The following is a 27,530-nucleotide window of genomic DNA, read 5'->3' on the forward strand; positions in this document are numbered from 1 at the left end:
CAGCGACGGAATTTCATTTTAATATGAACCGCTCAGAGGTCAATTGTCAAATCAATCATTATAAAACTGTATTTAGACACAAAGATCGCACTGCACAGACCAGCAGCCTCAAAAACAACGTTGGCACCAGTGGGTTTCAAATGATTTTCGGTTGGATGTGGTGAAGGTGAGCGTAGCAGACTTCCAGGACTACATCTCAGCCCATTTGCTTTGAAATGGAATTGATAAAAATGTGTAATTGGCAGCGGAGACTGGGAAGGTTTCTCACCGTATCTGTGGAATCCCAAATAACACAAACATAAAAAAAAAAAAAGTCATCTTTTTTTTTTGTTTCTTTTGGTTTTTGCGCCCTCTACCTGGAATTAACTGAGTGTTTGAGGTCCAGTCCGACCTCCCATCATGCATTGCTGTGCTCGAAATCTGCTAATTCAATTTGATTCCTAAGGCTGCGGTGAATCGGTGGTTATCAGCGACTAGCGGACCCTGAGGAGGAACGTGCGGATCTCCATGGGCCGGAGCATCACCTCCCAGGACGGGGGGTCCCTGGGGCCCCTCGGCAGGGGCCGCTTCTCTGTTGGTGCAACAGGGAGAGAAAAAAAAAAAAAAAAGTATAATCAGCACAAATACAAGAGGCAGTGCGAGTTAAATGTAATTCTTTAAATTTAAGATCTATTTTTTGACAAATCATCTCTTATTCAATACAGTATAGTTAGAAATGCAGCGTCTTTAATGCTGGAGTCAAAGCAGAATTATCAAGTTATTGTGCAGGTTCACCTCAGAGATGGATCGCTGTTATCCAGTAGATGTGGAAAGAGTTTATAATATATTCAATAATAACGATTTATTTATTAATAGCAATTTAATATTGAAATAACAATTGTGTATTATTTAATGACAAATAATGCATTTATTGACATGTATTTATTAATACTAAAATAACACTGTATTAATACTTATTAAGCAATATACAAATAACCATTTAGAAAACCGGGAAATACCAAGACAAATGAGATGTGTGAGTGGCATCACATACTTTCTTAAAACAAACAACAGTACGAGCATAAAGGGAGTGTGCTGGTGGGACTGACCTTCCTCCGCCCTCCAGTCCAGGCGGCTCATCTCCGCCTTCCACTGGTTCGCCGAAAGGTTGAGCTCAGACACGCCCAGCAGCGTCAGGGAGGAAAAGAGCTTCTGCAGTGGACAGAGTGTGTGCGTGTGTGTGTGTTACTCTCTCTCTTAGGGGCGGTTTGGCAGATCACACATAATCTTACATGTAGATATTTTAACCATTCCCTTTAGTCAGATTTCCAGAAGGAAGATTAGAATTTAAGTTGTTTTTTTTTATAGATATATAATTTCTGGAAAGGAAATTGTTAAAGTCGTTATGATGCATCTTTCCAAAGACTGGCCTAACCCGATAAGGTTGTGTACACAACATTTGCGTTTGAAAAGTAATATATCTTAGAAAACGAACATTTCCATCCATTTCCCATTTTATTTGAGACCATTTCTGCTGCTGTAACGGCTGCATTTCCTTCCAGGGATTGATAAAGTGTTCCCTCCGTGGGGATCGTATTCTGACTTGTGTCAGCTAATTCTTCAGGTTTATATTGCCAACATTTTCAAATGTTCACGTTGATTTAATTGTGTACAGTTAACTGAGGTTTATCGTCTATTTCGCCTTTTCCCCAGACGGACACTTTTGCATTTCTATTGTTTGTAAGTATTACTACGTCCGGGGTTGAATAAAGGATCCATCTTATTTCATGGACACCATCTTAAGGTGTGGACCAACTTTCTGGAAAGATGCGTCGCATTTCTCTGGAATCCCGTTAAAGAGCTGGAGACCTGCAGGTGCACGGTGACGGGCTGGGAGTGCTCCTCGCTCTCCCCGCTCTGGAACTGGTGCTCCAGCCGCAGCAGCACAGACTCGCCGTCCCACTGGGACAGTGTCAGCAGGTGGACAGCAGGGGGCAGCGCAGCCTGCACCCCGGACAGCTAAGACGAGGACACATAAGGTGAGAGAAGACTTTAGCGACGCCCCGGGGGGGATTCAGCATTATTTTTTTCAATTTCCACTCGGGGAAGTCATTGCCGTTAAAGTCAAGGTCGAGTTGCAGGTATGCAGCTAAAGTCATCATATTTGTGACTTGTTTTGTGAGGCCAAGATGATTCTATGACGTGTTATTAGGGCCTTGAATAAATCTAACCACTGCTTTGTTTTTCCTTCAGAACCAGTAAATTCACAAGACCTAGATTTTACCCTATAGGCAAATATAAAGGTTACAAGTTACAATACTTGTGAATAAATATGGTATTAAATATAAAATGTGAATTTTTGGACAAAAACAGACCTGCCGACCTTGGGAAGATACTGTGAGCGCCACAGCGGTGTGACAGGGGGTCTCTGGCGTTAGTGGCTGCAGCTACATGACTCCATCAGTTATTCACACCGTAGCGTCTCACAACGAGGATAAGCACATGGTACGCTAGCTACTACAGATTACTATGTACAGTACTGTATACACATCTATCTCATTAGGATGTACCTCTTGACATGCATCATCTCCTCAAGTCACTCAACATGTTTACCAACTAGAGATGCACCGATTGCACATTTCTTTGGCGGATTGTGATTCCTGATTTAGTTTTTTTTTTGAAGTCTGACCTGAAGTTTCTGACTTTCATTCAATTGTATGTTTATAATAAAACATTGATCGCTAAACATCTTTTACGTCTTTTGTCGTCCGATCGTTGCGAGTTTACATCCGCGATTGGGAGAAATCAAATGTTCTTGTCATTTGGTCTCATTGGGTTTATCTGCTGCACGTCAATGACAAATAAATCACCTGATCTGATCACGGCCACATGATTGGACAGCTGCACACACCGACTGCTGCTGCAATTTCCAGTTCCCACGCTAGTGAGATGGCTGATTTTGACACTGTTTATTATTGTTCCTTATTCACTATGGAACAATAATAGAACATGAAACTGTCTCTGAGTTCCAGTGAAACAGAACATGGGACGGTCACCAGGTTTCAGTAGAATTCAGCCTGAAACTGGACACAACATTTAACGAACATGGAAATGTCCAGTTCAAACTTCAAATCAAAGTCTCTTTCACCTTTAAGTGAAAATCTAACTTTCTATTATCTTCATATGCTACTTGCCTTTCCAAAATGAATTGCAATCATTGCAAAAAAAAGTGACTATAATAAATGTCTGACTCTTCTCAGCCTCCTTCACTGGGAGTCCTCCTCCGCTCACCGCACATTAAACCAACTGAACCAAATGGAACGACTCCTTTTACCAGGTGACTCCAGAACCCAGTCTCAGGGGAAAAAAAAAAAAAGTCAAACTTGTCATCACGATCGGCGCTCGTGCACCAGGAACAAGCAGAGCAGACGCTGCGCTGCAGTGACAGCGACCGAACATGGACGGTCAGGACGGTCTATTTTGGAACATTGCCAGTCGACAAATCCGCCCACCTCCAGCCTGGTCCCGGGGTCCGGGTCCCCATCGGTGAAGCTGAGCAGCGGCTGCAGCGTGGCCCCCTGCGCCAGGGGCCGGTGGGCGGCGGCGGCGTGCCGCGGCGGGGCCAGGGACAGCAGGAGGCGGCCCCGGACAACCAGGCCCTGCTGGGATCCTGGGGACGTCTCGTTCAGGGGCTCCCCGACCCCGCGCACGTCGTCGTACAGCAGCCGCCTGTGGAGCTGGGGGGGGGGGGGGTTAGGAGGGGTGTGTCGGTGGGCGTGTGAGCAGGGGTATCGGGGGGTGTGTGTGTATGTGTGTTACCATGATCTCCAGGGAGCCGTTGTGGATGCTGCTTCCTCCATGAGAGCGATCAGTCACGACGGTGAGCTGGTTTTCGTCATCCTACACACACACACACACACACACACACACACACACACACACACACACACACACACACACACACACACACACACACACACACACACACACACACACACACACACACACACCGTTTCGAAAGGAATTCATGCAAAAATATTTTCGTCATCGCGTCCACCATTTGAGGGGAAAATGTATAAATAAAAATTAAAAAAAAAACAATAAAAACAAAAGAAATTCATTGTTCTAATTCTGGTAAGAAGTTTCTTTTTTTTTGATTTTCCATTGACTTCCACACAATCCGATTTTCTGACGCAGCCTCTCGTGGCCATTGGCTGAACTGCACTTCCACATTCGACACTCCGTCGTAACAGCGCCGCTTGCCTTCAACTCAGTGCTTCCGGTATAAAAACACAAAAGTACGATGGGGTTTAAAAAAAAAAAGTCTCCTTTAGGAGGTGCTGAACATGGTTTTCAGACACAGCCTCTGGTGCTGCAGAGACCAGGAGGCGCGTTGATATATTCCTATTCATATTCCAGAATGCGGACCACGTCCACCGGGACATACACACCTTGATGTAAGCTCGGGAGTTGACGGGGTAGTAGTTCCCTGCGATGGGCTCGGTTTGTCTCAACCTCCACGTTGGACGGGAATCTTTCCTGTTTGAGGGTGGGGGGGGGGGGGGGGGGGCGGACACACAAAAAAGGTTCAGCACGGTCGGGCCTGGAGGTCGAGGGATTGGGGTTCCGTCTGCCGGACGCTACCGCCACCGGGATGATAGTGATCGATACGATAGATTTGATGTCAAACACAAACAAGGTGTCCGCCGCCCCGCCCCCGCCCACAACTCAATTTTGGTATTTTTTCAGACGCACTTCCTCCGCAGCACCTCCCTGCCGTTGGAGTCCGTGTAGAATATTCCGGCGGACTCTATGCTGGTGTCCAGGCGGGTGATCACCTCCTTCCCCAGGCTGTCACTGAGCGGGAATGATAAACGACAACGGTTGAGGAACACAGGACACAGGCTGTGGAGCAAAACAAAACCTTGTGACAACAAATGCATTTCCTGTCTCCTTCTACTGGCCCCCGAGGGCACTGTTGCAAATGTTTCAAAACTTCAAAACTGCTTCCTGAACAATGTTTTTTTTTTTTTTTCCTTTTTATGTTTTGGAGTTTCAGGTGTGTAACTGAAAATAAATACATGATTTAATTTAGCTGGAAAAACGTTTAATTTTGAAATCAGTGACACAGAGGACGTCAGGCTGAGGGAAGGTGGAGGGTGATGGAGCAGAGCTACAGCAGAGGCGGCGTAAAGGTAGAGCAGAGATGGAGTAAAGGGAGGCAGAGGAAGAGCAGAGTGACTCGGCGACTCCAACGGACTCACTCGATGGGCAGCGGTCCTACAGTCCACTCCAGCTCCAGGGTTTTGCTGTCGCCGTAGAGACGGACCACCTGAGATGCCCAGGACCCGAAGCGCTGCCTCACCTCCTGCACCACGGGGGTCTGTTGGGGGGGGGGGGGGGGGGGGGGGGCACTCAAAATAAATTAGGTCCCAAAATTCTGGCGACTGGTTCCAGTTTTGGTTATTTTTTGGGGGTGGAGGTCTGGAAGTCCAGTTTTCCCGGTTTTATGTGTTAGTTGTAGTTTTTTTCTCCGTTTTGGTAGCTTCTGGAAAAGCACCGGATTCGACAGCCCACTGCGAGGTCCCCCCGGGTGCCCCGCCCTCCTCTGGTTCTGCTCGCCCTGCCCTCCCTACCTTACGAGTTTGTTTTGCTTGAATTGAATCTCACGTTTCACCTTCAACTGGGTTTGGTGTCCGTAGCTTGTCTACAGCCTCGAGGTTCGAGCCCAAGGTTCATCGTGGCCGTTACCCTATTAGAGTCCACACCCCTGTGGACTGACCTGAAAGGACTCCAGTTCAAATGCGGTTCTATCCAGTTTGCTCAATGATCTCAAAGAGGAACCAGCGCCACGTGGAGCGGGCGCAAGGCAGGTCAGTTTGGGTTTATATTACATTTAAAAGACAATTTAATGACGTGCCGACCAGCACCCCCACCCCCCGGGGAGTGTTGGAACACACCTGGACGGACTCGGTCTTGGCAGCTCTGCTGATGACGAAGGGGACGGAGGAGTTGGGCCTAAAGATGTAGGCGCCGGACGGCTGGTTGCTGTCCGAGTTGTTCCCGTCGCTGGCGTTGTACCTGGAAGGCAAAACCCGGAGTGGGATCGGTGCCGCCGCTTCCCCGGACGGTGCTCGTCCGCACCCAGGAGGAAGCTGCCCCTCCCTGTGCTCATAGTACGCCTGAACGGTGGGCCCGTCGGCGCGGTGAGAATGGGGCGGGTCGCCTCCGAGACATTCACTCTCAGGCTCGGGATTGGAAGAAAACGATTGCAATAACCACTCGAGAGTTGCACACAACATCGATATACGGGATACCACCAAAGTTCCACACTCATTTGTAATCACTGCAGCGTCTCACGGATGAACCTAAACACTGATAAGGACCCGGCGCCGTCACGGACGGACGGGTGGATTCTGACCAGTAGAAGTTCTGCGTCAGCTTGATGGTTTGCTGAGTTTCCAGGTTACTGAGGCTCTCCAGGAGCCCCGTCGCAGGGTCAAAGGTAACTCGCAGGAACTGGAACGAACGAACGAACGAACACACACACACACACACACGCATGCGCACACATGCACACGCATGCGCACACATGCACACGCACACGCACACACGACAAGCCCTGCAGTCAGTACGATTCATTCAATAACAGAGGAACAGTGAACAGTGTTTTTACTGTTAATGTAGTTTTGTTGTTGATTTGCTAAAAACTGTTGTTTTACAAAAATGGCAGGAATTGATTTGTGTGCCTCAGGTTCATGTAGTTTTATTTATTTATTTTGTATTGAGAAAGATATTCAATAGTTAGTTAAAAAAAAGTTTAACCTCAATGCCTCCATTCTGATCATTTATTTCATTGTGTAGAGCACATTTCTACTCAACCACATCAGCCTTATTGTCATCATCATCATGAAGAAGCAGCCAATCACACCTGGTTCTGGAGGACCGGGGCCGTGCCGGGCCGCTCCCGGGCCGGGGGAGGCCCGGCCTGGAGCAGGGAAACGGAGTAGGTGCTGTATCCCAGCGGAGGAGCCCGGACCTGGAACAGCAGCTCGTAGAGGGCGTGGCCCCCGCTGCCCCTCAGCTCGCGGGTGGCTGCCGATACGGGGACGACCTGGACGGGATCAGACCAAGGACCAACGTCTTTCACATGCGTCGTATAGTGAGGAAATTAAGTTCTGTTCCCTCTGTGTGTTTTGTATTGTTTGGCTATTTGTTTGTATTTGGCAAAAACATTTTTATTTCACCTCGTGTTCATTTTTATTTCATTCAAATGTTAAATGCTTTTTTAACGCTAGTCGTCTAAAGTGAAACGCACCAAACCTCAGCGTGGCAAATTCCTTGTTTCTGTAAATATACCTGATAAAATAAACTCCTGCATCTTTAATAGTTAATCCCTTTAAAACTTAGACTGTGGTGCATTGCTGCATTTGAACTAATTATTTTAAATGGATATATTTGTTGTTTTATTTGATTTTATTTGATTTATATGCATACTTTGTTCAAATTATTTCTGTACATACTTTTACGAATGCAGATCGATAGGGTGCCATCTAATCTTTTTTTTCCCTCCTATCTCAATTTGTTGTTGAAATTAATGATGAACAGATATGACCATAAATGTCTTGCCACATGGAGTTCTGGCCTGATTTCATACTTTATCTTATAGCAGCGTGGGGTTAAATTAGGATTTGGAAGGTGTGTGGACCACAATTGTATTATTTAGCAAACATATTAAAGTTATTTTGTGAGGAATAGGTAAAACTTCTGGAAAAATCTGTATCATAATGCATGTTGACCCTTGGAGGAGTCCAGTCTGTTTATCAGCACTCCTACTATCCATCTATCTGCTACCGCAATTACACTAATAGTTGTGCAACAAAACTGCTGCTGATGGAAATTAGGTTTCAGTTGATCAGTCACACACACACACACACACACACACACACACACACACACACACACACACACACACACACACACACACACACACACACACACACACACACACACACACACACCTGGCAGTCCACCGCTTTACCACTAGCGTCCGAAACGTTGTATGCCGTTCCGTTGACCGGCAACCTGACGGGCCAAACGACAGGTCGAGCGAGAGGGTTGTACACGTTCACTGAAAACTGAATGAGGGAGAAAAAATTATACTCCAGAAATCGTAAAACAGAGGAGAGAAATATGAAAGAGAGAGACGGACAGGGAGAGGGGTCTCCTTTTCCCAGTATCAGGGATCTGGCGGTTCTGTCTCCGGAGCTCTTTAAAGTTTTACTCTGCAAGATTTTGTTAAAAAAAAAAAATAAAGTAATGAGACCCCCATTTGATATTTATTCCATATTTATTAATCCAGCACTTTTTACCGCCATTGCGGTCAGTAAACGGTCGATATGAACGTTCACAATAAAGAATGAAAGGTATCCCCACAACGTACAGTGAAGGAGGACATAACTAAACTAATCTACGGATCAGGAGAAAGAAAACTTTGGAGAAAAGAAAGTGACAAAGAGTTGCGGTTTCTAATGGAATTCTAAGATTTGTAGAGAAATGGGCAGACGATCACAGGCGATCTGAAGGACGAGGTGAACACTTTCAGACGGATTCTTCCAAGGAGGGAAATGACAGAAATAAGGCAATAGAAGAAAAATAGAAACAGAAAAGGCAATACTCAATAAACCTCAATAAAAAAATTAGCGGTATACATAAACGCTAAATTAGAAATGGATGAATACCTCATGTTCAATAAACCTAAGAGGGTGACAATAACATAAACCTAACTGTGAACCAAAAAATTAAAAAATGAACTCAACCAAAGAATAAATATTACATATAAAACCTATGAACTGACACTTTAGATTTGGGAGCATTGCCGATGTGTGCGTGCGTCTCACCTTCTTGCTGGACTCTGTGAGAGGACACACACTGATGTTGAGGCGGTCGCAGTAGAAGCGCTCAGCAGAGGAACCGGACAGGGCGGCCAGACTGTTACTGACCAGGACCTGACAGAGAAACACCGGGGGTCAGTTCGGTTCCGCAAGTAAAATACTTATAAGCCAACACTTAAAAATGCACCAATCCTCACCACGACGCACCATTAGAATTAAAAAAAAAAAATAATGCAATAGCGTAACAGGCTGAAATATTTTCTCCGACAATTAAAAAAAAATAGAATCAAAAGTAAAATAAAAGTAAAAATAAAATAAAAAAAATGGCCAAATACAGACGAATAGCTGAAAAATGCAAAACAGAACAAGTTCAAGTTCAAGTCAAATATATAAAAATATACAGAATTATGGTGTAAAGGAAGGTTTCTCACCACATCGTCTCAAATCGTTTAAAAGTTTAATCAGGAGAACGTGCAGGACGAGTGTAAAGTGCATGTACCGACTGAACCCAGCGGCCCTCCAACACGCTAACAGGCTAACAGCTACCTGGCAGCGCTGCCAGCCGGCGGCCAGCCTCTGGGCATAGTCGTTGGCGACGTGCTGCTTCTCCGTCCCCGACACAGCGTCGTGATGCTGGGCCACCGCCATGGCCTTCCCTGCCGAGCACAGCGTCAGTCAGCCCCAACCTCCCAGTCGCAAGGAAAACAGGGTGGAAACGGCGGCGTCTTACTCATGGTCTGGCTGTCACCCGTCCCAAAAGTCCCATTTCTGGATGTGGGCCCGGCAAGGACTTCCAGCTGATTACACGTCTGGAGGAGAAATAAATGTGGTAAAAAAAAAAAAAAAAAGTAATTTGGCTGCTTGACTCACCGGGACACCCCGCTTCAGCTGAGGAAGAAAAAAACAAAAAAAAAAAAACAAAAAAAAAAAAACATTTCGCATCAGATGAGCCCTGCTTCTCGGGGGGTTCTGGGACATGGGACGACCTGCAGGAGGCTGTTGCTCAGCCTCTCGTAGCGCTTGAGGGCCGGTCGACTGGTGAAGTATCCGGTCCAGAAGTTATGGGCGTTGTCAGCGTACGGGAAGAAGTCGTCGGTCTTCAGGGCCCTGGGGAGCAGGAAGCAAGGAGGAAGGAAGACCATATTGTGGCGATTACTCACTAAGAATTACATATTGGGGTTTTTTTGTAGTTACTGAATTGTAGAAAACATCCGGTCGCCATCTTCGGAGTAATGAAGACGTGAAGACGCCGTTGCTGCCTTATTAGCATGTAGGAGGATCTTGTTAGAGTGTAAGTCGCCATTTCAAACATCACAAAACCCTCCCTGTGCCTCAAAGATCTCACGCCGGCGCTAATCCTGAAAAAATACAATCAACTTTGAGGGGATCGCCAACTAAACTGAAGGCCAGGTGGGGCTCCCATCGGAATACTTTATTCCAATAATGAAAAGACTCTAGCTCATCATTGTTGACCCTCACCTGTCAGGGGTTTGAAAGTTCCTGTTCTTCTGGACACGATCACATGTCAACGTAATGTGATAACGTCTGGTGCTCAGGAACAGTCGAACCCACGGATACGAATGTATACGATTTGTATTCAGTCCACACATGCCATGGTCCAACTTGAATCCAAATCAAGCTATATTTGTAAGAGTAGTTGGTTTTTTTCCGGAGCCGACGTACCGGAAGTAGACGAGCGAAGGTACCGGGGGTGGTGGTGTGTGAGGCATCCTCCAATTACACCAAGCGGAGCGATTTGTGACATCCTCATCCAATAAGTTATACTGTCTATGTGCAGGGGGTGGCCCCGGGGGGCATTACACATAGGACTCGCTCCATCGGTGTGTGTGCTGGTCGCTCAGCGCGAGATCTGCGCCAGGAAGAGACGACAGGCAGCAGCAGGTGATGCGGCGCTCCATGGGAACCCCGGAAAACTGTCATCTGTGTCGGAAGGAAGTGGTGCTGCGTTTCGCGGGAACTCGGAAAACTGTAAATCGTGTCGGTCGTCCCGAGGTCTGTTATCTTGGCGCTGTTCAATCACGACTAAGCCGTGCATTGCTGCCTGCGGCTATGTTTATATATATTTAATTACTGTCAATATTGTAACTTGTACTTACTGTAGACAGACTGCCACTTGCCCATTTTGGGCTCACTAGTGAGCAGAGTGCTGCTGAAGGATAGTCTACATACTGTGTGTGTTATTTCTTGTGTGCTTATAATTTGTATCTCTTTCTTCTTCATTTATCAATGTATTTTGTCGGGGAAAAGGTTCTAAAAATGTACTCTCATCAGTCATTGGGGGTCCAGGCCGCAGGGCTTTGCATTTTCCTTGCGTTTTCCAGGCAGAATGCACGGACATAGTCGAGGTCTCGTTGGAGCCGGGACGTTTCAGACGTCTCGCCGTTCGAGTTTGATCAATGTCCATCTACATTTGGAGAAGAACTTTGAGAACAACTGTCGTCATTTCATTCGTTTCGGGAGCAGGCCACTTTGTGACATCATCATCCAGAATTATATAAGTCCAAGCTTCGTCTGTTGAAAGTCATTTCTCTCCAGCCACTGAGGGTGAAGGAGGATCATTTACCGGCGTGCGGATCTTCGTGCACGGCGCTGCTTCGTGCTCCTTTCTGCTTTCCGTCATATTCCTTTCCTAGCTTTCGTTTATATTGCGGATACGTCCAAATACATGAGTATCAACGCAAAAAAAAAGTCAATTACTGATAGGCCAGTAGCCTCGTCCGCCATCTCGGGTGTGCTGTAAAACTCTGCAGCGTCAGTGCGCCAGGCCCTGCGCGCTCTAGGCAGGCCCCGCCCCTTGCTTAAACCAAACGAAGTATTTCTAGGTAAGCGTAAACACGCACCACATGGACAACCTCTGGTTGCGTGCCACACGTGTTGAAGGGAAACTCTGGACAATGTCCGGACCTGATTATCTGGACATTGTCTGTAGATCATAGACAGCTCGAGCCTGGAATGCGTTTAAAGGAAACTCGGAAAACTGTGACTGGCGCTGCGTTTTAAAAAACCCTGGAAACCATAATTGTCAAATAAGATGTTTTCGCACTGCAGGTAGTTCTAAGAACCATTGGAGGAACAAAACGTTTGTGTGTCCACGCTGCGTCATCCAGGAATGATCGTAATTGTTAAAACACTGTCCTTAAGGGATAATTAAACTGAACGCCAGAAGAGCCACATGCAGGACGTAGGTGCACGTTGACCACCACGCGTAAGTCCACGGTGTTTTGCACAGTTTGCACTTGTGCTGCGTTGCACAGAATCTGCAGCTAAATTTGTATTTGAATCTACAGAATGAAAAAAAAGATATATATATATATATATATATATAGATAAGATGAAAAAGAAAAGCAGGTGTGGTACCAGGTGAGGTTGGCCCGGTGCAGCTCCTGCAGGTAACATGAGGGGGTGGAGTAGAGCAGGTGGACCTTGAGGCCGTTGGCCTGCCGGGCGTTGACGTAGCCGATCAGCTTGTCCAGGTTCTTGTACCAGAGGTTGGCGTTCTCGTACTGGAAGTCCGAGCCCATCGTCATGATGATGTGGTTGGTCTTGTACACTTGGGACTGGGAGGGTGGAGCCAGAAACACAAACTCAAGTTTGCCTTCTGAGCTCTGGTGCTGTTCGTCATGTGCAGTGCCTCATCTATTATAAAGTACTTGAAAATGTTGTAAATTTGAACTTTATTATGCAATGACACCTATATAATGTAATAAACCGCTTGTAATCAATACATTATAACCAATACACTTTGTATTAACTTACTCTCATTTCATAATGCGGTGGTTATCACGTATTACAGCTTTTTTTTTGACGAATATGTATAAACAAACCAAATTCGCCGTCTTCCATTATATCGACCGTGCTAGAGAAAATGTAGTAAAAAAGGTCAAATGAATCACATTTCTGCATTTATTTAATATTATCCTGTCAAAGTCAAATTTTATTTTCAGGTGTAAATTCACTGTACAGCACTTCTCGAAACCATGTCATTTTTAAATGTAACTTTTTTTTAAACTTATTTAACTGTGTGTGTGTGTGTGTGTGTGTGTGTGTGTGTGTGTGCGCGTGTCACACCTGTCCGTAGGCGATCTTCAAGAAGCGATTCACCACGTCATCCACATTGTAATCCTCCAGATCAGGGTCGTCTCTGATTGGTGGATCGTCACACGACTGGTCCCAGCAAAAGCCCTCAGGTGGGTTGTACCCGTTGGGTAGGATCCCTAAGGGGTCACCGTGGTAACCAGAGATAAACAAAGCCGATGATCACCAACCATGGGCTGCCAGCCAGCATCAGTGATGTTGAGTGCAAGGGAAGATATAAGCGGATCAGACGTCACCTTCTGGCAACTCCAATTTCAACAAGAGCTCGACATTTAGAATTAATATGTGGAGCAGAATGAGTTGGAAATCAATGGTGACGGAATCAGTGTTGTGCAGCAGACGCACCACAAAAAAAGAAATAAATCCTTCAATCCCACTGGATGTAGAGCCTCCAAAGTCATAGTGGCAGAGGCATACTTTAGGGTCAAATTTCGGAATTTGACATTTTTGATTATTCACAAAATTCGCTATTTTGGAAGCTATGACTTGGTAAAGATTAGGGTTTTGAAAACAGAAGTTCTGAAACATTTCCAGACTATTGTAGAACAAAATACACATTTAGAAACACAATAAGTGTTTCCAGACACACACACACACACACACACACACACACACACACACACACACACACACACACACACACACACACACACACACACACACACACACACACACACACACACACACTTTATTTTGTCCAGCTCTCATTACTCCTTTCACAGCCACGTTGGGTAATGGCTGCTCGCAATTGAAACATCTCATTTAAGACAAATATGGAGCTGTATTGTTAAAAATGTTGTAAAACGTTAAAAAGGTTTTAATATTTTTTTAAAAAAGGTTGGGGTGGCGGGGTGGGATGGGGGTACCAGTAAAGAGGTCGGCGGTGGGGGGCGTTAAGCTGTCCGAAGCCCGCCACAGCAGCTCCTGCTCCTTATCCAACTTCCGCTGATTGTGGTCCTGGTAGTCCAGGCGACCAAAGAAGAAGCCATCGTAGCCCATCTATAAAGCAAACACAACAAGCAAATGAACACACACACACACACACACACACACACACACACACACACACACACACACACACACACACACACACACACACACACACACACACACACACACACACACACACACACACACACACACAATCTCCAATAGAGGATGACACCAAGACGCATATTAAATATGTCCGATATTAAATGAAACCTGAAAAATTGATGTAGCAGATATCTGCGGTACAAATAAAAGATTATACATCAATCACAAAACGAACTAAAAATAATGTTTCAGATTGGTACTCTGTATGAACAGATGCTTAAAGTTAAGGATGCAAAATCGGTATGGTGGTAAAAAAGTGGTATTGGCTCAAACCTTAAAGGTACATTCACACCAAGCGATTTTCTTGAATTCTTGAGTTCGGCTTTATGCTTGCCACCATCTTGGCAGGAAATGGAGCCAGAAGTTCTAAATTTGGGCGGTACAGTGGGGCGGAGTCTTTATGTGCAGAGGTGTGGCTGACCATGCTTGAACACGAACAAGAGACCAGTCAATGAAGGCAACTACACCCTCAAGTAAACCTTTGCTTTAATACCCTTTTTCCAAAATCACAATAATCTGTTATATATCAAGACGTTAAAAAACTGTGCAAAAAAATGAAAAAATCGATTGACTATTTCGAGTGAAAAGTTTCTTCTTTTTCTACTTACTTCCATCCAGTTTGAGGTTCTTTACCACCATCTAGTGGACATTAGCCAAACTGCAGTCTAAACCACTTTTGCAATGACGTGCAACGGCACAACACCCGACCGTAGTGGTTGCTGCTTGCTCCCCAACCTTGACCACCATTTTTCCCCTCCTTATGACAAACGGTGGATCAGTGGTGATCACCGTTGCCTCACAGTAAGAAGGTTCTTGGTTCAAACCCGACGGGGGACTTTCTGTGTGGAGCCTGCATGTTCACGTGGTCCCCACCCCCACCCAAAAGACATGCTTGTTAGGGTTGGACTCTCCTGCTGATGCCCCTGAGGAAGGCATCAGTCCACATCAGGAGTTGGTCCCCGGGCATCACTATGTGGCAGCCCAGTGCTCCGTCAGATACTAGGATGTGTCAAATGAGGGCTAATGTATATACCACAATATATTGAATGTTGCTTAAAAAATGTTATATTATCTAAACAACCAGTCGCTAGCATCCAGGATCATATACTGAGCTGCACAACTACGCTAAAGTATGTTGTTTTGGAAACTATATGAGGCACTTTGTTTTATAAATAGTGATGTATCATTTTTCACAGCAGCACAAAAAGGCGCGGCGAGCGGAGCGCCTCTTCTACTCAGACAAAGGCCGAGTGTGAACATACCTTTAGTGTTGACAGACAGATGACAGAAAGAGCAGAGGCCAAAATCGTGACAGTTTTGAGTCAATGCCTGCCAGGAAACTACCTGCGCGAACATAGAGGCGTGTTCACGGGCGTGGCCGAACGGATCGATGTGCCAGGCGACGCGCGGGCGCCCGCACGGCCCGAAGGTGTCGTTGAGGAAGCGGAGGCCGAGCGTCATCTGGTCGATCACAGCGCTGTAGTGGGTGGTAGCCTCGTCGCTCATGCACCAACCGCCGTTCACAAACTCCAGACGGCCTTCGGGACGGAAAACACAAGAGCGTGAATGGGAGATAAGTGACGAAGCGATAGAATGAGATATATTCTATGTGTTAAGCTACGAGGATGAAAATAGGTTCGCGTGTCACAAATAACCCCTGCGGCCTGTGAGCAGCTTGTCATGGTGTCAAAACCACAATGGATGCCGTGCAGCTCCCTGCCGTGGCTGTTTGTGCAGCAAACTTGCAGCGCTGACATTCTGTTGCAATATGAGGCTGTGCAGAAACACACCAATGGATCTTGGAAAGACTATCCCCCGGTAAAATCAAACATGTGTGATTGAATCATATGGAGACAGATTCGAGTCACGCACGCACGCACTCTACAGCGCGACTACCCTGGACTGAAATCGTTGGCCTTGAAAATCAAAAGGGTTCCCAGTAAACCCGACAAAATGGTGTCTTGTCGAGTTTGCAGTCTGCCTCCAAGCTGTCACGCTAAAACCCTGTGTCATTGTAACCATTTATTTATTTATTTATCTAACGTTCAACCAGGAACCTAACCCACTGAGACACACCCTCTTTTTCAAGGGTGACCCGGTCAGGAAGGCAGTGGCAGTCAGTTCAAACTTTTTTTTTTTTTTAAGTGCAAGGTTCAATTTAGATTGCATGCTTTAAAATCTGACGAAGAAAACCAAACATTAAATAGCTCCAAAATGAACAATAAAAAATATACTCAAGTTTGGTCTTTAAGCTACAAACCCTCTTAAAACCCACAAACATCATTCGGTTTGAGGCAAAGAAAGCACCAGAATGGAGATAACAAACACAAAATACGGCAAAATCAAGTGACTTGGTCCAAAAAAGTGTGATACCGACAATAGTAAAAATACAATAAACGTGAGGCATCAGTAGGACAATTAGCAACCCGATCCTTTAAGGTGGATCTAAACGCGCGCGCGTGTGTGTGTGTGTGTGTGTGTGTGTGTGTGTGTGTGTGTGTGTGTACCTTGGTTGACCAGCTGTTTGACCGTGCGCTGCATGCCGGCGTCCTGGTTCTTCCACCAGCGGTAGAAGAACGCAGTCTCCACGTAGATGAACCTCCGCTCCGGGTTCTTCAGCAGCTGGTCGACCACTGAGTCCAGGATGTACTGCACCCCCGCGTGCTGGATGTCGTTACGGTCTGACGACAACACACACACACACACACACACACACACACACACACACACACACACACACACACACAGACACACACACACACACACACACTGACACAGTGTTGTAGTAAAGCAAAGCCTTTAATATATATTTTAAGCACCAATTTGACATGAGTAATGACATTTCATTAAATATGTTTATTTGAAGTTTCTGAATCTTATAGGATAACAGCTTATTAATTTTGCATGATCTTCAGGACGAGGAGACAGGATCATGCTGTGATCTCGCAACAACACGGAAGTGAGTAGTGACTCAACATGGCGGCCTCCGGCTGCACAAACTGAACGCAGACGATCTGCTCCAACTCTGACGAATAGATCGAATTGCGAAGGGAAAAAATAAAATAAAACACATGCAAACGCAAACACACAATTCCAAAGTGGAGGACCTCGAGGATTATATCAATTGTTATTATTTTAAGGAGTACGTGATGGAAGAGGACCGGGAGCGCAACAACCCAGTGAAGAGAAAAAAAAAAAGCTGACTCAGCCACTGACACCGACGACGTACTTACCACCACTGTAGAGGTTAGGGTCTTGGGGAAGCGGACCAAGCATATCAAGCTTCTGGTTAATGTCATCCAAGACATCACCGAGATTCTGCTCACTCTCATCGTCTCACCTTCCTAATCCTTCCCTCCCTACTTCTCTCATCACTCTCCACTATATGTATGTCGGACTCAATGTTCCATGTTTATCTTTGTCTAAATGCCAGTTTTTTTGTGTCGATATGTATTCCTACAATGTTCCTGCAATACTAGGACAGAAAAAAATGAATGTAAAGGAGAAAAACTCTGATTTATCTATGGGAAAACATGGGCACGGTAGTATAGCTACTGCACTGGAAGCACAGTGCTGCTGCATGAGAAAACTACAAATTCACAACCATCACCCCCCAACTAACCTCAATGACATCCATGAAGTTTGTTAGTTGGAATGTAGGAGGTTTGGGCTCACCAGCTAAACATAGAAAAATCACCTGGATTAACCCCAGCTTCTGTCTACTGCACCCCCCCCCCTGCATCCAAGCACTTCACACTCAAAGCAAAATGGGTTAATCAGATGATTTCTGCATCCCATAATTTAAAAAAAATAATAATTATTGATATATTGATCAATAAAAGTCCCAATCAGAATAAAACCAGACACAATTTCAGATGCAGAAGGATGTTACATAATCATTATGGAATTATAGGAAACACCAAATTAACCATAGCTAATATTTAGGGCCCCAACGAGGACGACCGAAATTTCTTTCACAACATATTTTCAAAACTCTTGACTCAATTATTATACTGGGGGTTGGGGGGGGGGGACTTCAACACGGTACTTGATCCCAGTTTAGACTGTTCACAAATCAGAGATAAGTCTGATACTATAAAACAATATAATAGAGAATTCTCATATTACTGTATGACCACCCCACAAAAGCTTTCTAGAATTTACTTATTTTTAGAAAAGTAACTCGGTAATGTCCAAAATCACTAATCCAGAAATATGTTTAAGTCCGACATATTTATATCTCTCCGGTCAAAATGTCCGGTGAAAATAATTCCCCTCTCGTACCGCTTTCACACCAAAATTATCGGGTTCTCCTGTTTTTAACCCAGTTTTAAAAAACCCAATTTTTTAAAATGTAATGAATTTTTTCTGTTACAGCACTACTTCAAAATTGTGACTTTGCTTTAAAGTGAAACGGCACACTGTTATTTATATACATTATATATTTATTACATAATAATTTATCAATAATAAATTAAGTTAAGTTGGAAAAAATATGAGTGTGTTGCGCTGCATGTCGATTTCAGTGGTGCGCCTACATTTTTTGCTGGTGCTCCTAATTCTTTCAGTAGGGAGCACCTGTACTACTAGTGGAAAAGTTTGTCTGGAGCCTTGCACAGCCATGGTGAAGAGATCAGAATGCAAACAAACCCTTACTTTTATATTGTATTAAAAAATAGAATTGTTCTAAAATGCCTGGGGGAGGTAAACAGATTTGTGACGGGGCTGTAGCGCCATGATAGAGAGAGTATGGGACTGACCTCCATAGTAATACTGGTCCACAGTCTTGAGCCATCCAACGTCATCGTGGGTGTGAGGAACCAAGTGGACGTTCAGCATGTTGGGCATCGTAGCCTGGCATGACTACACACACACACACACACACACACACACACAGTATTATAAATATATTCTTTTCTTGGACGTTCAGCATGTTGGGCATCGTAGCCTGGCATGACTACACACACACACACACACACACACACACACACACACACACACAGTATTATAAATATATTATTTTCTTGACTATAACGAGACACTCTCTTTGAAAGGTCACTCAGAAGTCTAAAAAAATGACTAAAGAAATATTGTATATGATGGATCTAACGTGGAGAGTAATTCCTTGTGTGTTTATTTATATTTTAGCACAAAACCTGATTCTGATGTAAGCACTGAAATTAGTAGTAATGCAAGAAAAAACAAACCAAAAAAAAACACAGTGGCAGTTCCGCCTGCCACACGCCACCTGAGTGGCGTTTCAGGGCCCTCCAACACAGAGATGACGGGGTAGAAACACACCAGTTTACTGTAGCGAGTGGAGCAAGCCACGCATGTCATGACAAGTGCTCTCTCCCGTGTGTGTGGGTAATCAGGTTTTACCTGTTGCTCGTTAGACCGAGCAACAGGTGTACAGCCACACCGATCCTGTGCCCCGATTACCTAGACCCAGGAATGGTGTAGCTGCTCAAACCACACCAACCCCGCACCACAAACACTAAATATCAAATTAAACGTTTTTTAGAGAACACATCAAAATAGCAAAAACGATTTTGCTCCAAAGTGCTTTATAGAGGGCAGGGCTAAAAAAAAAAAAAAAAAAAAAAGGACAAATCACCCAGGAAAATTGGGCCAGCTTGAGGATGTGAGTGGGGGGCTGATACTGCATCACTGAAATATATCTATATGTAGTTCTAATAAGATCGAGGCTGGACTATGGGAGTGTGGTATATGGATCAGCCGCAAAATCTGTGCTGGCGGGGCTGGATGAAATACAGGCTCAGGCTTTGAGAACGTGTTTAGGGGCAGTGAGGATCCCATCCCCAGTGTGCGCACTTCAAGTTGAAGCAGGAGAAATGCCACTGTGTCTTTGAGGGAAGCAGCTGCTTATAAACTACTGGATAAATGTAAACTACTGGATGGGCAGCACTGTGATGGGGAGATAAGGGGAAGATATTTAAAATAGAAAATGTCAAACATACAAAAATAAATAGTCGGTGTTGTGAGAAATAGAGGAGGAAGTAGGAAAGAAAGAAAAAACCATGACGAGGTTAAGAATGGGACACAGTGATCTGAACAGTACACGTCACATTATTGAGAAACATCCAACTGGTTTTTATGATCATTGTCGGGAAGCAGAAACCGTAGGGCATGGGCTTGTTAGTTGCAGGAAGCATGTAGCAGAGAGAAAGGACAAGTTGGAAGAAATGAAAAGATTAGGGCGAACAGGAGGAGGAGTAAAGAGCATACTGCAGTGTGGTGGAAGTGGACAAGGCAGAAGACGCTAATGAGGACGGGACTGATGAGGAACATCTGACACACTGGACAGTGTAGGAGTTAACCAACTCCAGAAGATGGCCAAAGTGCAACATTGAGGATGCAAGCGGCCGGTGTCGTGCCAAAAAGTGATCGTCCGCAAAAAAGTGATTGCTGCCCGCTGGGTGGGCTAAAGTATTTAAAATATACAGTGGGGCAAAAAAGTATTAAGTCAGCCACCAATTGTGCAAGTTTTCCCACTTAAAAAGATGAGAGAGGCCTGTTATTTTCATCATATGTACACTTCGACTATGAGAGACAGAATGGGGGGAAAGAATCCAGGAAATCACATTGTAGGATTTTTAATGAATTAATTGGTAAATTCCTCGGTAAAATAAGTATTTGGTCACCTACAAACAAGCAAGATTTCTGGCTTTCACAGACCTGTAACTTTTTCTTTAAGAGGCTCCTCTGTCCTCCACTCGTTACCTGTATTAATGGAACCTGCTTGAACTCGTTATCAGTATAAAAGACACCTGTCCACAACCTCAAACAGTCACACTCCAAACTCCACTATGGCCAAGACCAAAGAGCTGTCAAAGGGACCAGAAACAAAATTGTAGACCTGCACCAGGCTGGGAAGACTGAATCTGCAATAGGTAAGCAGCTTGTTGTGAAGAAATCAACTGTGGGAGCAATTATTAGAAAATGGAAGACATACAAAACCACTGATAATCTCCCTCGATCTAGGGCTCCACGCAAGATCTCACCCCGTGGGGTCAAAATGATCACAAGAACGGTGAGCAAACATCCCAGAACCACACGGGGGGACCTAGTGAATGACCTGCAGAGAGCTGGGACCAAAGTACCAAAGGCTACCATCAGTAACACACTACGCCGCCAGGGACTCAAATCCTGCAGTGCCAGACGTGTCCCCCTGCTTAAGCCAGTACATGTCCAGGCCCGTCTGAAGTTTGCTAGAGAGCATTTGGATGATCCAGAAGAGGATTGGGAGAATGTCATATGGTCAGATGAAACCAAAATAGAACTTTTTGGTAAAAACTCAACTTGTCGTGTTTGGAGGAGAAAGAAAGCTGAGTTGGATCCAAAGAACACCATACCTACTGTGAAGCATGGGGGTGGAAACATCATGCTTTGGGGCTGTTTTTCTGCAAAGGGACCAGGACGACTGATCCGTGTAAAGGAAAGAATGAATGGGGCCATGTATTGTGAGATTTTGAGTGAAAACCTCCTTCCATCATCAAGGGCATTGAAGATGAAACGTGGCTGGGTCTTTCAGCATGACAATGATCCTAAACACACCGCCCGGGCAACGAAGGAGTGGCTTCGTAAGAAGCATTTCAAGGTCCTGGAGTGGCCTAGCCAGTCTCCAGATCTCAACCCCATAGAAAATCTTTGGAGGGAGTTGAAAGTCTGTGTTGCCCAGCGACAGCCTCAAAACATCACTGCTCTAGAGGAGATCTGCATGGAGGAATGGGCCAAAATACCAGCAACAGTGTGTGAAAACCTTGTGAAGACTTACAGAAAACATTTGACCTCTGTCATTGCAAACAAAGGGTATATAACAAAGTATTGAGATGAACTTTTGTTATTGACCAAATACTTTTTTTCCACCATAATTTGCAAATAAATTCTTAAAATCTGACAATGTGATTTTCTGGAATTTTTTTTTTTTCTCATTTTGTCTCTCATAGTTGAGGTGAACCTATGATGAAAATAACAGGCCTCTCATCTTTTTAAGTGGGAGAACTTGCACAATTGGTGGCTGACTAAATACTTTTTTGCCCCACTGTAACAATCATGAAGGAAACTGTAGTTTCTTTGTTGTCGATGATGTGTTGATGAAGGACTCTCCATTGACGCGGACTTGATTATAACATTACGTTTATTACAAGTAAGAACAGCATCAAACCAGGCTTGCTGTGGACTGTCTGGGAGAGAACCGAATTCAAATGTGTTCCCTCTCGAATGGAACCAGGGAGTGTCTTTTATACTTGTACAGAGACAACGTAGCCCATCTGATTCCTGATTCCAATCTATGGTCACAGTTCAGCTGACTGACATACATCTAAGCACATTCCACCCTCCTTATCACCTGGGCCCCTGGCAATGGGCTCTCTCCCTTGAGAGCCCTGGCAACATCTGTTCGTAATTATATTATACAGTGTGGGCTTTCTTGGGACGCCAAACATTCCCAGACACCTCAAAACCAGGTCGCTTTGAGGCATAAACAACCTTTCAGTCACAAGGCAGGGGTTGCAATCCCTTTTTGGCAAGTGGAAAATGGCATGTGATTGGTTTTGGCCCTTCAAAGGAATTTCAACAGGTATAAAGGACAGGGGGGGGAATAATAATTGGTGTTATATTTGAATGAATGAAAACAAGTCGCTATGAGGCATAAACAACCTTTCAGTCACAAGGCAGGGGTTGCAATCACTTTTTGGCACGATACCCAACATAATAATAGGAAGAAGAATATTCTCCTTGCCGGTCACGTAAAACAAGGGTCCTTGGAACCGCGGCCTCCTCTTTCCGAGGCGCACACCAGGGTTCCAGAGAGGTCACCCTTTTCACTCGACCCCCTCCCCCCATGAATCCACCCCGGTGTGCCTGCACCCAGCCTCTTGACGACCGCCCCGGAGCAGGGCGAACGAAAAGGCACCGACCTGGTACCCGCAAGAGTCCGCGTCGCGGGCCCGCGGACCGACGGGAACGCTGCGGACGGCGCCTCGGAGGAGCAGGAGCGAGGCGGCCAGCGGCAGCCAGGAAGCCGCCATGTTGGAGCGGAAAACAACAACACGTGAGGGAGCGTCACAGGCACCCCGCCGCCCACGTGACAAGCAGGCAGCCAATGGGCAGCTCCCACAGACAGCCCGACTGCGCCGACCGAAGCTCAGCGACTTGGTCCGAGTCGACGCGACGAACGGACGTGATTGACTTGACGCTGCACTGAGCACAGAGTCTGCAAGAGAAGCTGTCAACCATTACATTACATTACATTACATTACATTACATTACATTACATTTACATTACATTACATTACATTACAATACATTACAATACATTACATTACATTACTTTACATTACATTACATTACATTACATTACAATACATTACATTACATTACTTTACATTACATTACATTACATTACATTACTTTACATTACATGACATTACATTTAGCAGACCTGCGATGAAACCCTTTATGCTCTGTTTAATCATCAGCAACCGCTGCAACAACTGTGATGATGATGATGATAATAATAATACCAATAATAATAATAATAATAATAATAATAAACATAACAATAATAATAATAATAATACCAATAATAATAATAATTATAACAATAACAATAACAATAATAATAATAATAATAATTATAACAATAACAATAACAATAATAATAATAATAATAATAATAACAATAATAATAATACCAATAGTAATAATAATAATAAACATACCAATAATAATAATAATAATAATAATAATAATACCAATAATATTAATAATTATAACAATAACAATAACAATAATAATAATAATAACAATAATAATAATAATAATACCAATAATAATAATAATAATAATAATAATACCAATAATAATAATAATAATAATAACAATAAACATACCAATAATAATAATAATAATAAACATACCAATAATAATAATAATTATAACAATAACAATAACAATAATAATAATAATAATAATAATAATAATAATAATAATAATACCAATAATAATAATAATAATAATAATAATAATACCAATAATAATAATAATAATAACAATAAACATACCAATAATAATAAGAATAAGAATAAGAATAAGAATAACAATAAACATACCAATAATAATAATAACAATAAACATACCAATAATAATAATACCAATAATAATAATAATAATACAAATAATAATAATAATAATAATAATAATACCAATAATAATAATAATAATAATAATAACAATAAACATACCAATAATAATAATAATAATAAATATAATAATAATAATAATAATAACAATAATTATAATAATTCTAATAATAATAATAACAATAAACATACCAATAATAATAATAATAATTATAATAATAACAATAACAACAACAATAATAATAATAATAACAATAACAATAATAATACTAATAATAATAATAACAATAACAATAACAATAACAATAACAATAATAATAACAATAAACATACCAATAATAATAACAATAATAATAATTATAACAATAAACATACCAATAATAATAATAATAATAATACCAATAACAATTATAATAATAATACCAATAATAATAATAATAATAATAATAATAATAACAATAATAACAATAACAACAACAATAATAACAATAATAATAACAATAACAATAATAATAATAATACCAATAATAATAATAATAATAATAACAATAACAATAATAATAATAATACCAATAATAATAATAATAATAATAATAACAATACCAATAATAATAATAATAATAAGGAGCGTGTCAACTAACCTCAATGGAGCAGCCACCTGCTGCATCCCCACCCACATAGCTCACACCACACCCATCAGAAACAGCCCTAGGCTTATTGTGTGGTGTATACGGAATATGAGTTTTGGCACTGGGAGAGATAGGCGAAGCACAAACAGTGAAATGTTTTAAATTTATTCCATGTTGCTCATGGCACAATATTTTTTTCATATATATATATATATATATATATATATATATATAAATAATGTATTGATTTTCTGTATCTAGCTTTATACAAATTATTTTTAATTCCCCTCCAATAATTAAAACTATAAAACTGGTTAACATCTGGAAAACCTTTCTAGAATATTTGAAAATATAAAGGACAATTCCAACGAGATGTTTAGAGGTAACTTCAGATATAATCCATGAGAATAAAAGCTTATCCGTGATGTGGCCAGCTTGATTAAAGCGTCACCAAATCTCTTAAAGTGCGTAGAGGCCCCGCTTAAACACAGTTCAATATGTTTTCAAAAGGATCTTAACACAACGCTACCCCCCCCCCCCCCCACACACACACCATTTCAACACACATTTTTAATAATTTATGCCATCATAATGTTTGTTTTTGGTTATTTTAACCCCCAAAAGCCAAATCAAAAGGCTGTGTGTGTGTGTGTGTGTGTGTGTGTGTGTGTGTCTCACACACTGCATATTCACAAGAGAAGCATCAGAATGACATGCAGGTTCAAGTTGGTTCCATTTATTGGAAGATGAAGTTGGTGAGAAGCAACACTCAGACAATACATCTCACAGTCACAATACAGATGAAGAAAAAAAGAAAAGTACACATCGATCAAGGGAATGAAGTGCTATGATGGATCTAAATATGCCGTATAAAATTCCAGCATATGAGAAATCCACATTTATATTGCAAGGCTGTTTATTTCGTAGACAAATGCACTTTTTGAAATAGAAGAATGTCTCCTTACTTTCAACTGCTGTGGCCAAGGACTTCACCAGCAAAGCAAGTACATTTCACTTTGGCCTTATTTCGGACAGTTGCTTTTGGTTTATATATTATTTTGCCTGACCTGGCTGTGAAGCACTTTATCACAACGCTGATGTTGCTATTAAAATGTCTGAAGAGAAGACCAGACACACCTGTGTGGAAAAGTGGATATCGATTCTTGATCAATTCGCCCTTCTGATTATATATGCACAGTATGCTCTTCATAATAGTTTTTTTGTGTGTGGAGAAAAGACTCTTTAGTGTGTTTAACTGTCTCCCCCTCTCCACACAATGCTGAAAAGGTGTGGATTTTATTTATTTTACCCTGTGCTGGCAGCACGCTGCAACAACTCTGACAACTGCTGCAACAACTCTGATAATAATAATAATAATAATAATAATAAGGAGCGTGACAACTAACCTCAGTGGAAGCCGCCTGCTGCATCCCCACCCACATAGCTGGCACCACACCCTCCAGAATCAGCCCTAGGCTTATGGTGTGCTGTATACGGAGTATGAGTTGATTTTTTTAATCTGGCTTTATACAAATTATTTTTAATTCGCCTCCAATAAATAAAACTATAAAAATGATTAACATCTGGAAAACATTTCTTTTTTTGTGTGTGTGGGGAAAAAGACTCTTAAGTGTGTTTAACTGTCTCCCCCTCTCCACACAATGCTGAAAAGTTTGGATTTTATTTATTTTACCCTGTGCTGGCAGCACGCTGGACATACAACACTGAGTATTTGTTCCACTGCATCTAGCACAGAGTTAGTCTGCAAGTGGAGTTGAACGTCTCAACCTGCGATAAAACTGTTTATTCATTGTTTAATCATCAACAACTGTGATGATCATAATAATAATAATAATAATAATAATAATAAGGAGCGTGACAACGAACCTCAATGGCAGCCACCTGCTGCATCCCCACCCACATAGCTCACACCACACCCATCAGAAACAGCCCTAGGCTTATTGTGTGGTGTATACGGAATATGAGTTTTGGCACTGGGAGAGATAGGCGAAGCACAAACAGTGAAATGTTTTAAATTTATTCCATGTTGCTCATGGCACAATTATTTTTTCATACACACACATATATATATATATATATATACACATATATACACATATATATATATATATATATATATATATATAATGTATTGATTTTCTGTATCTGGCTTTATACAAATAATTTTTAATTCCCCTCCCATAATTAAAACTATAAAACTGGTTAACATCTGGAAAACCTTCCTAGAATATTTGAAAATATAAAGGACAATTCCAACGAGATGTTTAGAGGTAACTTCAGATATAATCCATGAGAATAAAAGCTTATCCGTGATGTGGCCAGCTTGATTAAAGCGTCACCAAATCTCTTAAAGTGCGTAGAGGCCCCGCTTAAACACAGTTCAATATGTTTTCAAAAGGATCTTAACACAACGCTACCCCCCCCCCCCCCCCCCCCCCACACACACACCATTTCAACACACATTTTTAATAATTTATGTCATCATAATGTTTGTTTTTGGTTATTTTAACCCCCAAAAGCCAAATCAAAAGGCTGCGTGTGTGTGTGTGTGTGTGTGTGTGTGTGTCTCACACACTGCATATTCACAAGAGAAGCATCAGAATGACATGCAGGTTCAAGTTGGTTCCATT

At 42.7% G+C, this 27,530-nt stretch overlaps 1 protein-coding gene across 1 annotated transcript; it reads right to left on the bottom strand.

The window, feature by feature from the left end:
* man2b1 (mannosidase, alpha, class 2B, member 1) lies at positions 1–23,301 on the bottom strand. Its single transcript, XM_079998869.1, has 23 exons — positions 23,027–23,301; positions 18,845–18,947; positions 16,592–16,765; positions 15,429–15,622; positions 13,856–13,988; positions 12,963–13,108; positions 12,252–12,451; positions 9,860–9,980; positions 9,604–9,682; positions 9,420–9,529; positions 8,880–8,987; positions 8,001–8,117; positions 6,911–7,093; positions 6,401–6,498; positions 5,940–6,060; positions 5,244–5,362; positions 4,735–4,836; positions 4,431–4,518; positions 3,799–3,879; positions 3,492–3,716; positions 1,849–1,998; positions 1,089–1,191; positions 1–571 (listed from the first exon to the last, which is right to left on the bottom strand). The coding sequence occupies exons 1-23, from the start codon at positions 23,135–23,137 to the stop codon at positions 474–476; spliced, it is 2,964 nt and encodes a 987-aa protein (XP_079854995.1). The 5' UTR covers positions 23,138–23,301; the 3' UTR covers positions 1–473.
* Between the last annotated feature and the right edge of the window lie 4,229 nt (positions 23,302–27,530).

Source organism: Zeus faber (assembly GCF_960531495.2).
Source record: "Zeus faber genome assembly, chromosome: 4".
Lineage (NCBI taxonomy): Eukaryota > Metazoa > Chordata > Actinopteri > Zeiformes > Zeidae > Zeus > Zeus faber.